Raw genomic sequence first — 12,953 nt, forward strand, 5'->3', positions numbered from 1 at the left:
CACCAGAGGGCCTCAGGATCTTCCTGGAATTGCAAGAACAATAGTAAGAGATGTATTTCTCTTTTCCTTATTAAAAGATGGCAGAAGGCAAGTTCCTGACAAAATTCTGACAGGAGAGTAATGGTAATATTCCCTCTCTTGGTAACATCACCAATCAAATCCTGTGATGCACAGTCTGTAACTACTGCTAACAAGTTTCAGTCTTACTCTGAAGGAAGTTCACAGAGCTCTCCACCAACTGCAGCAAAAGCTGGAAGATACAACTGATTTGTGCCCACAAGGGCAGGCTACTTGTACAACATATTATAAAAATACATAAATCAAACTTCATAATAACCACTAAAAGATCTTGGCAGCAACAGACAGCTCCACTCTGCAGCAGTGTGCAACTGCTAGGTGGTCAGTCAACATTTCAGGCTCTTCGTGTCACCACTGATGGTCCAAGGTCTGACAAGCCCAATGCCAGCAATGCATGTGGCCAATAAACCCTGACACTCATGGACAGCTGCTACCAGCACCCAGCATCAGCAGACAGCACCATCCACCTGCTATTCCTACATGGGGAATGCCCCCAAGGCTGCACAAAGCATCAGGCACTGCCGTACCAATCCTGCAACACCAAAATCTCCTAGCACAGAACAGGGAAGGTGCTCTTTGGGATACTGACATAGTTGTGTTAGACTCCTTCCTCCAGCAGACGGTCAACACCATCACATCTCTGGCCATAACTGGTGGACAAGAGTTTTGATTAATGTTCATATTGGTGAGCCTTGACTATTCCTTGTGTGCTAACCCAGTGGATCTATACATAACCACACCAACATGAAAACCAACGTGTGCCTGAACTGTTCTTTCCTCTACACAGCTCTCTCCCCACCACCAGGTTCTGATGGCTTTTTGTTGTTACTGTTGTCTTTTCTCCATTTCAGCTCTAGATCTTCTCTGAATTAACTGCACAGGCACTTTCTATGTTACCTCTGCTGATCAGGGAAGCTCCCCCTCTCTACTTATCAGGGTTGAAGGAAGCCACAATCTGTTAAGTGTCATCTTCACAGCCCTGCACTTTACCCAGCTGGAATTAGTCCTCAACCCCTCCCCACCAAGGCTGGCTGCAAGCCTCCTGCATTTACACACTTACCCATCTACCCAAGAGTAGCTGCTGAATACAGAGGACAATCCATCAACAGTAAGGGAGGTTTAAAGTAATAACATACCAAAATCTCTGCCTGATACACATGGGTAAAACAGCAGGGCAAAAATAAGACTCCAGGGTAAGAATAACCACATAGAATACCAGAAGAATCATTAAAGCCCCCAACCCTGGGAAATGTTAAGAGAATTTAAGCCAAAGATCTGTCAGATACGACATGACATAGTTGATTTTGCCACAGGGCAGAGAAGTTAGATAGGTAACCCTTGTTTGCTGTATCTTACTATCAAATTCTTGCCTGCCATGGCAGCCAGCTGGCTTTCTTACCTTCCCAACCAACACGTATCCATCAGCTGGCTCAATAGGTGCTTCAAATTAAGAGGTTTTGGATAAGAATCGTACTTTCCTATTCTCATTTTTTGTGTTATACAGTACTAAAAGATCGCAATACAGAATTTTGACCTTTGCAGGAAAGAAGAAAAACACAGAACAAATCAAAAAAACTTCACCACTGCCATCTCATTCCCACCCTCCCTCAACTCCCCTGAAAGTATCCCAGGAGGATAAATGAGGATGACATGTGCAACTTGAAAATAAATTTTTTTTCCATTTTTTCACAAGTCAAGCATCTTCCAGCCAGTCCTGCTCCAGCACCAGAGGAAGCCCTTGCAAACACAAGCTAGATACTTCACTTCCCAGTGCTCCTTTAGCACAACCACACAGCTTAGACAAGCAGCTGAGTATTGAACTACAGCTTAAGACAACCTAAAGCCAGGTCAGGCTTCAGGAGACACAGCAGAACATTCTGTTTGTCTGTCTGCAGATCAACCCAACAGTTCTGCAAGTTTCACGTTAGCTCCTCCTCCTCTGTCCTATCACTACACTTGTGGATAAAAAAGTGATAAAAATGTGCAGTTGTAGGACAAGCAGAAAAAAGGTTGAAGTACCTACGACTCCTATACACACTGTAAAAGGAACAAGATTTTGAAACATTCAGACAACTTATTCTTCCCACTTTCTCTGTTCAGCAAAACTTGCGTTACCTTCCAGCTGAACCATTTTTATATTTAAGTTTAGCAACTTCAAAAAATTTATGAAGAGTTTTGATGTTTTTTCTCAAAATATAAAGGTGGAAACAGCACAACCAACACCCTCCTTTTGAATTTATTCACCAGGGTCAAACCATACAAAAGAAGCAAACACCATTTCCAAGAAAGCAATGAAGAACAAGGTACTCCACCACACTAAGAAACATGGTGCTTGTTTATATGCACATTTCAAAGCAGAAACTTCAAATTCTAATTAAAAAATGCTAATTTTGAACAGATTTCAGAAGACCAAAAATTTGTTATTGATGGAATAACACGCCTTGAAGCAAAATACACTTTACTGCATTAATGTCAAGTGCTTGATTGTTTTGACAGTTTGTAGGGCAGATTTAATGGAGTTTTCCTACATATTATGCATCCCAGCTCTTTTGCATACAGCAAGAGTACCTTTAAAGGAGGTCATACATATTGAATGAAGTTTTGGCAATACAATCTGACAAGTTGTTGAAGCTAGACAGATGTATCCCACTAACTCTGGAGACAACGTTGTCAAGAGACACTTTCATATCCTAATTTTGTATTACACTTGCACATGTTTACATCCACACACTGAGGACCACTTATATATTCCATCTTTTTCCAAATTAAAACTAATTTAACTCCATACCCCACAGAACACAAATAGCTAGGTTTGGCACACACGATGTTCTGGTTCCTGTAATCTAAAATACCCAACAACACTGACAACCATCCCAAAAATACTGACTCCTCAATCTTTGAGATTTTAGTGTCATATTTAAAAACAGTGCTGAAAGAAAAATTCACTGTTTAAATTATAATCTATCAGGGAATTGTGATTTCTGCAGCTGATATCTACTTAACACAGACCACAACTTTTCTGAACTAATCCTCCAAGTGTCACACAGGATCTTTCATTCCTTAAAAGCCCTTCAGAAATCATGCACTTAGTCTTATGCCTCGTAACCTTTGGCCATTACCCACAAACTCCTGATGATTCCACCCAAATCAAACCACTGTACACTTCCTCCTTTTGCTCTAGCCTCAAGTTCTCTAATTCCCATAAGAAGTCCCATAAAAAATTCTAGCAGACTTCCCCTTTTGCAGAAGCCCCCATGGCTCAAGCTGGTCTTTTGCTTGTCCTAACTTCATCTTGTGGAATATTGTGCATCATAATCCAAAATCTGCATTTTCAGAACCTGTGTCATCTGTTTGCACCAACGCTTCATTCATTCACCACTGTCTCATCCAGCATCCTTCACTTCTTAAAATGTCCATGCCCAGCAATTAACATGTGTATGGTAAACTGAGGAAGAACCAGAGCATTTCAACAATGAAGCAGCTGTGATTCACCCCCAGGCTCCAAGTGCTGATAAACACATCCAAAGGAGAAGTCAGCCAGGTTGAGAGGTCAACCACTATTTGCAAGAAATAGATACTTTGAAAGGTATCCTACCAAAGACAGAATACCATTGCTGAAAGGCAACACAGTTTAGATTTGGTTCCACTGGCTTTCCACCTAGGAAGGAAATCAGCATCCCTAAACGCCTTTCACTTCAGCCTCATTTCCCAAATAACAATCAATAGGACAAGAGAAAACAGGAGGTTGTGCCAGGAGGTTTAGATTAGATGACAGGAAAAATTTCCTCACAGAAAGTGTTGTCAAGCATTGGAAAAGGCTGTCCAGGGAACCAGGTGAGCCACCAGCCCTGGAGGCTTTTAAAAGTTGTGTGGATATGGTCCAGTGGTGGACCTGGCAGTGCTGGGTTAAGGGTTGGATTCCATGTCCTTAGAGGTCTTTTCCTAAAGCTTTGATCCATTGCAACATCTTTACTAGCACATGTTTCCAGAAAATTCCAGATTGTATCACTTGAGGCACCATCTGAATTTAAAGACTTCTGGAACAAGGTTTGGGTTTACCCCAGGTCAAACATTTTTTTTTCCCTCAATTCTGCATGAATTGATTAGATTTGACTACAGAAGGTTATTTAAACAAGAACCTTCAAGAACTCAATTTCTCCATGGCTCCCTAGCACACATCTCACCACCTGCACAAGGCCATCTTTTTCCATCAAGAGAACAGGTCCAGTTCAGAAGTTCCACTGCTGAAAGCTGACCAAAAGGCATCCATGCCTGTCTCAGGTGGTGGAGGAAAACACTTACAGATGTGGTTCCATAACAAATCTGACTGAAGGGAAATCTGCAGAGCCACAAAGAGCCTACACCACCCTCCCCAAAATCCTGTGTTCCTGACCCCATTCCCCCTGTCAGGGCTACACTCACTGAGCCGACCAGTTGAAGGATACAAAAACTTCCCCTTCTGGTTGCTTTACTTTTTAAAGAAATCAATCCTCTGAGCTGATGGACAGTCTTCCATCACACCCCTGGGTGGGGGGTAGCAAGGTCTGACTTCCAGCCACAGTGCAGGATTAGCTCAGCTTGAGCCAAAAGGTGCCCCACCCTACAGAGTTCACTTGCATCTGCCTTCATTATGTGGCAATTAAAAAACAAAGTGGCTTGGATGTTTCTTGAGAAAAACTGCACCTAAAAGCCAGTTTCGGCACTTTGCTCAAAAATTGCCTCAGTTTCCTTCCTTGTGACAAGTTCAATACAAGCAACTTTACCCCACAGAAAACCCAATTCAGCATCCACCATTCTTTGTATTTCTCCAAAAGGAAATGCAACTGTAATGGTCCATGTTAATTTGCTTTTAGTAAACTTAATAATCTGAAATCTTGTTAAAAGATCTGCTAGGCAAAATGGATTTTGTCCACACTGCCCTTTTTCCCCATCCCACATACCCTCACTTACAGGAGAGCTGCCCTCAATGGGCAGGAACCACAGTGTAACGCCAGTGTCGTGACCAGGATTGGAAGAGAGAAATTTTAAGGAACAACCATCCCCCAAACTCCAAAAGCAGATTTTGCTTTCTCACATTATCAAATTCACAACAAATCTGCCATTCACTTCAAATACAAACCTTGGAAAACAAAAGGGAACCTCTCAAATCCTTAAGGAGACCAATTCATGACTGGCAAGGGCCACTTCGTGTTTTTAAGCACCATGCTTCATGTCTGCAGCTTCTGATTTAGGAGAATTTGGGATGACACCAGCCAATTGACTCATGCAGGATTCACAGAGCCTGAGTGCATTATGAACATCCCACAGAGAAGCTGTTTCAATTTTGGATGGAATACACAATTAAGTTGAGCAGCTTTTAAAGCACGCCCTTGGATGTCACCTTCAGGAGAGCTACAGGAAATTAATCATAATGGCATTTATCACTTTTTAGCCTGCTCTTCTAATCCCGGCTGCGTGGTCACGCCGAGTTTCCGCAGCAGCCTGTACCGGAGAGGTGGCTGCCTGAGCCAGAGCCTACACTCCAGGCAGTGTAGCATATCTAAATGAAGAGCTCCAACTTTATATAGCTTATAAATTACAGGATCTACATTTCATTTGGTTTTTCCTGTCGATGTTAACTTCAAGTTGTGTAATCAAACACCAAAACGCCCCCAATACATACAAGCAAAACGTACAAGTGTTACCACTGACAGATCAGAGTAGGCAATTTAAGAGTTAATCCTCTAGCAGTGTCCTCAAATAACCCTACGGTGGCTTGATATTACAGCTGAACATGCTGCCTCTAGTGCTTCCAGCTACTGCTATGAAATGCTCTGTAGCAACTTTCCCTGCTGTAGCCACTATCGCAGCCACTAACACCGAAATGCAATTAAAGCTGGCATTTCCAGCCTCATCCTGGTCCCCCGGGAGCTGCAACCTTTCTTCCTCCAGCACTGCCGCACCCTGGCAGAGCCAACTGCGGCCCTGGCGAGGGAAGGGCTGTGGAAGTCATCTTGGCACTTTACAAGGGACAGAAAAATGTAACCTTACATATCAGCTGGCTCCTGAACCGCTCAATTTTCCTGGTAAATCTCAGGCTTTCCCGTGTTGCGGACACAGCCGATTGTGTAAACCAAATTACAGCACACGACAGCGGTAATTTCTCCATTCCTCCTCTGTTGACATTTACACGGGCAATTTATCGCCTGCTAAAATTACCACTTCCCCCGTCCAATCCCAGAGGGATCCCTGCTCGGGGTGGAACGCTGCTGTGCGAGCAGATGCCATCTTTCAGACAAAAACAGCAAAGCCCCAGCTCCATTTTACACTGCTAACCTCCTAATATTCACACAACTCCCGTCTCCCGTTTTCAAACTACGTTTTGCCAGAATTATTTTTACAATTTACAGGTCCATATTGAAGTTGCTGCTTTTCAAGCAAAGTGGAGGAGGCAGAGAAATTCTTTTAGCTGAATACAATCACCTGGGAGCCTTTCCATACAAATCTAAATCTGACAGATCACTTTGTTCCATCACAGGTTTGTTTTTTTTTTTGATACCTGCATGCCGCAGTCAGACCATGACTACTTCTGCCTGCAGCATGGTCTGCTCTACACCTACACACACAAAAGAAGCTGACTTATTTATCCGGGGAAGAAAAAAGGTAAGTTCCCTATTATGAACTGGATTTTACCCTCAGAGCCATAAATTGCCCAGGACAGCATTTTCAGATGACCAGTCCAAACATGTAAAATTCAGAAAGAGAATTCCTGTTTCTGCAAGTACATCTGTAGAACCAGCAGCACAACTTATCCAAACAGCACAAAAGAAATCAGGCTGAGATAAAGACCTACAACTGAAGCAACCGATCCAAACAATACCTTCCTGCTCATCTTAAATCCATCCATTCAATACAATGCAGAGAATACCAGTAATAAGATACTTTACAAGATGATCTAAGAAACAACTTCTTTCCTACAGGCATTTGTGGTCTGAATTTGCACATCTGTTCTATAAACAGAAAGAGAATGAAATTGAACACAAAGCATTTTTGGCAACTACGCTGCTTTTTAGAGAGGCTGTTACTCTAAAAAGATTCAGAAAATCTTAGTCCTGCTTGATTTATTTCCAAACAAATCCATTATTTCCAATTATACTGGGATATTAAGTTATGACCAAAATACAAATATGAAGATTCTTTTTAGTGAAGGCAGTAACTTTATAAAATTTTATGCTTCATCATACACAAGACAGATTTCTTTCAGAATCAAATCTCAAAATAGCTGATCCACTCTGGTCACCTCCCAACTAACAGTAATGGAAGTCAAGTTCCTCTGCTGTAAAACTCAGACCCTGGGATGAAATCCATCTGATTTCTACTCAGAACCTTGCTGAGACAAGCACAATTACATAATGGAATTTAACTTTCTTAGACCAATTTAAGCCTGAGCAAAACCCAACAGAGACATTCTTGCATGATTTTGTCTCACGTCATGCCATGACCTGCATGCTGTATTCACAGATTATCAGTCTTCCTCACCAAAAAACACCTCCTGAAGCTCCTGGCAAATACTCTGTCTACACCTCAGAAAGTATGACTGCCTGGGAATTCACGAGGCTTCCACTGTGATCTCTCCCATCAACAAAGAATAAGAGTTACACATGTGAAAGGCTTGATGGTGGTGTTGAAAGATAGAGGGAGTGTATTCAAACAAGCAGACTCCTGAATTTTCTATTCTGAGAACTATTATACCAGAATACCACTCCCAACCTCTAGTTTACCTGACAACAGCACGGGGATAAGATTAAAATTTAATGTAATAAAATAAACAAGGCCTTAGCATGAATCCAGTACAATTTTCAGACCCTGTTTCACAAATCCCCAGGGAAGGTGTGACCACCCTTCACTGAACACACTTGTAACCTGAGAGACCCACGGTGCTGTTGAATCAACAGCTGTAGGGAAAAGCTCCCTGGCTGACATACATCATCATCAAAACCTGATTATTTCAGCACCTAACAGAGAGGGAAAAGGGAAAAAGAGCTCCCTGTCTTATGACAGCTTCATCTCAAACACTGCAGCTACAGAGGGAGCACCCAACTTCCCTAAGCACTGAGGGCCAACCTATGAAACTGCAAGCATTTTACAACTCCCCTGAGTTAGCCTCCCTAATTCCAGGGTCAAGATTAATGTTAATGAAAACAAAGCCGTTCCGAATTACAAAAGGAAATGTAGAAGGCATTTCCTTCCAGTCCTTCAGATTCTGGAATTATTCCCCACTGTAATGAGCATTACCTCTATACAATGCAGCATTTCCTCCAAAAGAAACTTACTTCCTTTTCTACCACCCAAACACTTGTCCTAAAATGAGATTATATCCTTTCTTACCCAGGGTTCAAGTGATATTCTTGCCATTGTAATACAAAGCAAGACTTAATCAAAAGTTTCCCTGAAGCCAAACTCAGTCCCCATCCTACTACACTTTAGGAGGCATATTTGGGGAAGCAGAGGACAATGTAAATCTCACAGGTTAATCTTCCTGCTTTTCTAACAGCTTTACAAGATGGAAGTAGCACCTCAATGGCCCATTTCTCCTGCTTGAGCTTTTACCTAAGTATTTGCTGAGAAATTTAATGACAATAAAAGGAAATTCCAGTAAATCAGATTTTTCCCTTCCTCTTAATTCTATGTTCACACAACTTGTAGCCCTCCTAATAAAATTGATCTTGTCCTATCAAGCCCAATTCCACACACTAGTCACAGAAAATTTTAGTTAAAGAAGTTCAGCAATAGGTCTTAACAGTTAGGTAACATTTTGGCCATCCTTTTCATGAGGGCTATTGCTCACATCCCCAACCAAACCAACAACATTATACCACTTCTCTGTTTCTCCTCAGCTACTCCTACACCCTACTAATAGCTGATTTTCTGACTGCTGCTTGTCAATGTCAACAGATGAAGGACCAAAGCTCAACAGTACACCCAGTCCCCATCACAGACTTCCAAAGAACAGAATTTCAAGCATTCTCCCTTCCCACTTACACTGCCCATTGCTTTGCTCCCACCAGTGCTCAAAGAAGAAAGAAAACATAACAACAAGACAATGAACAGACTGCAACAAGTGATGTCATACAGAGTGTGCAAACTGATCAATCTACTACTCACTGCTCTGTTTAAGGACTGGACAAATTCATCAAACAAATTCAAACACCAAGCTGGCTGCAGCTATGCACAAAATGAAAAAAATAAAGCTCCCTTTATTTAGCCTTTTTTTTATATTTAAAAAAGCTTTTTTAAAGGGTTCTTTATGCTGTCTGCCATGGAAGACAAATTACTGATATAGTCACTGCTTTCAATGTAAAAACACCATTTATATTAGAGTAGTATCACTTTGTAGCATCTTTTTTTTCCCCCCGACCACACATTATCTTCCACATTGATCTATGCTTTTAAGTTTGATCGATTAGCACCGGCTGTACTACAGCTTGTTCCCCTCAGCTCCAAGAACCCAAACATCTGAAACCGTTCTCCATCAAATGCAGGAGCACGGAGGAGGATCACACTTTTTTATACGCAACAAAACCCTCTATCAGCTGCTATAGACTCGTGCTGGACGCTTCCAGGAAGCTCGTCCCAGCGGATGAGCCCGCGCTGGATTGTCCCAGCAGCGCCGTGCTGGGCACAGCCCGGAGCCGAGGCGGCCCTCGGGAACGGCGGCTGCGCTGCTGCTGCCGCCGCACGAACACCTCCACGGGGGCAGAAACGGGCCAGACACGGGCAACAGACCCGCCCGGCCTCCCCAGCGTTTCAAACTGGCTCTAAATCACAGAACCACCGAGGCTGCAAAAGTGCTCCGACATGGACCAGGGACCCAACATCACCGTGTCAACCACGGCACTGAGTGCCACGTCCAGTCTTTGCTTAAACAGCTCCAGGAACGGTGACTCCACCAACTCCCTGGGCTGCCCATTCCGGTGTCCGATCACTCTTTCTGAGAATAAATTCTTCCTGGTGTCCAACCCAAACCTCCCCCGGCGCAGCTGAAGACCATGCCCTCATGTCCTATCGCTGGTTGCCTAGGAGCAGAGCCCGACTCGCACCTGGCGGCACCCTCCTGTCAGGGGCTTGTGGAGAGCGATGAGGCCTCCCCTGAGCCTCCTGTCCCCCGGGCTGAGCTCCCGCGGCCGCTCCTCACAGGACGCGCGCTCCAGACCTTTCCCCAGCTCCGCTGCCCATCTCCGGGCTCGCTCCATACGGAGCGCTGGGTGGAGCAGGACCCCAGCGCAGCCAAGCCGGCGGGGCAGGACCCCTGTCCGCAACTCCCCCGATCCCGTTTTTCCGGGCTGCGTTCGGGGAGTGCAGGGGGCGAAACTTCCTATTAAGGGCACGGCGGCCGCGGGCCCGCAGCTCTGCGGCGCCGCCATGGCGGGGCCTCCCTCGCTCCCTCCCTCGGGCCGCGGCTGCGCGCTCGGGGCGGCGGGAAGCGCCGCTGCCTCCGCTGCACCTGCCGCCGCCGCCGCGGGGGAGGGCGATGCGGCTGCACCCGGGACACCCCGCCCCCACCCCCGCCGCGAAACCCGCGCCGCGCTCACCCACGCTCCGGTAGCCCAGGATCGCGATCTTGCGGGACTTGGACGGCGGCATCTTCTCCCCCGCCCGGCCCCGAACCACATCAAGGGCGGCGGCGGCTGCGGCGGAGGGCGGCGGCGGGCGGCTGTGGGGGCGCGGGGCGCGGCGCCAGCGACATGCGGGGGGCGCGGGGGGAGCGGCGGCGACGGAGCGCGCTCGGGACGCGCGGCGCTGGCAGCGGCGGGGCCGCACCACGTGACCGCCGCCGCCGCGCGCCGGCCCCGCGTACGCACCTGCGCGTCACAGGAAAAAACTCCCTGCGTCACCCCCGCCCGGCTCGCGCCCCCCCGCCGCCCGCCGATTGGCCAGCGAGGCGACGGCGGCGGGCGGGGATTGGCCGGGGAGCGGCAACGGCCGCGTTCGAAGGGGAGGGGGCGGGGCCGGGCGGGCAAGGGCGAGCGGGGACGAGATGGGGGGGGGGGGGGGAAGAGGCGCGCGCCAAGGCCCCGCGCGCGTGCGTGCGCAGCGTGCGGCGGTTGGTGCGTCCCGCGCGCGCTGCCCCGCCCCTTTCCCGATCTCCGTCACTTTGGTCATCCCTGTCCCTGTCCGTGTCCCTGTCCCCGATCATATGCTCGGCCCCTTTCCCGATCTCCGTCACCTTGGTCATCCCTGTCCCTGTCCCTGTCCCTGTCCCCGATCATATGCTCGGCCCCTTTCCCGATCTCCGTCACCTTGGTCATCCCTGTCCCTGTCCGTGTCCCTATCCCCGACCATATGCTCGGCCCCTTTCCCGATCTCCGTCACCTTGGTCATCCCTGTCCCTGACTCTATCTCCGACCCTATGCTCGGCCCCTTTCCAGATCTCCGTCACCTTGGTCATCCCAATCCCTTATCCCTGTTCTGGTCCCTATGCCCGTCCCAGTCCCGGTCCCAGCCCCTTCCCCGATCTCCATTACCTTAGTTATCCCTGTCCCTGTCCCTATCCTGGTCTCTATCCCCGTCCCTATGCTCGTCCCAGTCCTGTATCTGGCCCCCATCTCCGTCACCTTGGTCATCCTGGTCCCTTTCCTGGTCTCTATCCCCATCCCCTTGCTCATCCCAGTCCCGGACCCGGCCCAATCCCGTCCCTATCCCCGTCCCTGTCTCCATCCCTGTCCCCGTCTCCTCCCTTATCCCCTTCCCCATCCCCATCTCAGCCCCTATACCCGTGCACATCCCTGTTGCTATCCCAGTCCTGGTCCCTATCCCCATCCCAGTCCCATCCGTATCCCCATCCGTGTCTCCATCCCTGTCCCCGCCTCCTCCCCCATCGCAGTCCCCATCCCCGTGCCCATCCCCTTTCCTCTCCCCATCCCGGTGCCCGTGCCCATCCCGGGGGCTCCTCCCCGGACAGGGGGATGTGGCGCTGACCCTCCCGTGTCCCCGCAGGCTGCCGGGTCCGGTGCCGGGAGGGGCCGCTCGGCCGGGCTGGTTTGAGTTTGTTTGAATTTATCTCCGAGCGTTCCCCGTGCGCCCTGGTGATTTTATGGAGAAACGTCGGGTCCCAGCGTCGATGAAGTGCTGGGAATTGCATGGAGGGGAAGGCGGAGTTTGGGAGCTTGGGAATGGTTAACTGTGAGATCCAGGCGCTGGAGAGTTTTCCGCTGTGAAAAGAGGGCTGCGTGTGCTGGTGGTGGCTGCAACACTTGATGGATGCAGAATTTAAGGGAGAAAGACACTAAGACAGGAAAGTCGTATTTCCCCTCTCTACCACTGATTTTGAACACTTTGGGTTAATATCTACCTTTTACACATTTGCTTGAAAAATGAATGTTGGTTAGAATTATTTTTTTTTTTTAATGTGCATCTTGTCTTTTTGGGGAACACTGATACCTAACATGCAATTATGCCAGGGTACAACAAACCACCCTACAGCTGGGTGATATTAAGGGGCATGGATTGGCTTCTCCCTGATCTCACCCATCCACTCCCACATATTCATCTAACCTGGGGAGAGGGTGGGGAACTAAAGCAAAAGAAAGCCATTTGTACACAAAAGTGATTCACCTCTGGAGGAGCAGACAGGCTTTTAGGAGATACCTGCATTTTTGGGATAGTCTAATTATACCCTTAGTCTTCTGGATTATGGGGTTTTGCAGGACAAGTGCTGGTAACCTGTTAAACAGCAGGAATAACAGCTTTCAGGGATGGAAGGATAGTTATTTCCTGAGGAAACACGGGGGGGTTGTACTTTCTCAGTGATGGCTGTGGTGATACAACTCTGCATGCTCATTCCCTGTGTCCAGCCTGTCTTTCCCACTCACTACAGCAGATTCCCACCTCATCAC

General features: G+C 47.4%; 1 protein-coding gene across 3 annotated transcripts in view; it reads right to left on the reverse strand.

Annotated features, from left to right (window-relative positions):
• RHEB (Ras homolog, mTORC1 binding) overlaps positions 1-12,214 on the reverse strand; it is a 39,572-nt gene extending 27,358 nt beyond the window's left edge. For 2 of the 3 annotated variants that reach the window (XM_030227092.2, XM_030227086.2), the window contains exon 1: positions 12,037-12,214. In XM_030227092.2, coding sequence (XP_030082952.1) covers positions 12,037-12,199 — 163 coding nt within the window. In that variant the 5' untranslated portion in view covers positions 12,200-12,214. Of the gene's footprint in view, positions 1-10,649; positions 10,817-12,036 lie in introns of those variants that run through there. The other variant, XM_050971700.1, reaches the window with a different exon arrangement.
• Positions 12,215-12,953: the final 739 nt, after the last annotated feature.

This window comes from Serinus canaria, chromosome 2, assembly GCF_022539315.1.
Source record: "Serinus canaria isolate serCan28SL12 chromosome 2, serCan2020, whole genome shotgun sequence".
NCBI classification, from domain to species: Eukaryota; Metazoa; Chordata; class Aves; order Passeriformes; family Fringillidae; genus Serinus; species Serinus canaria.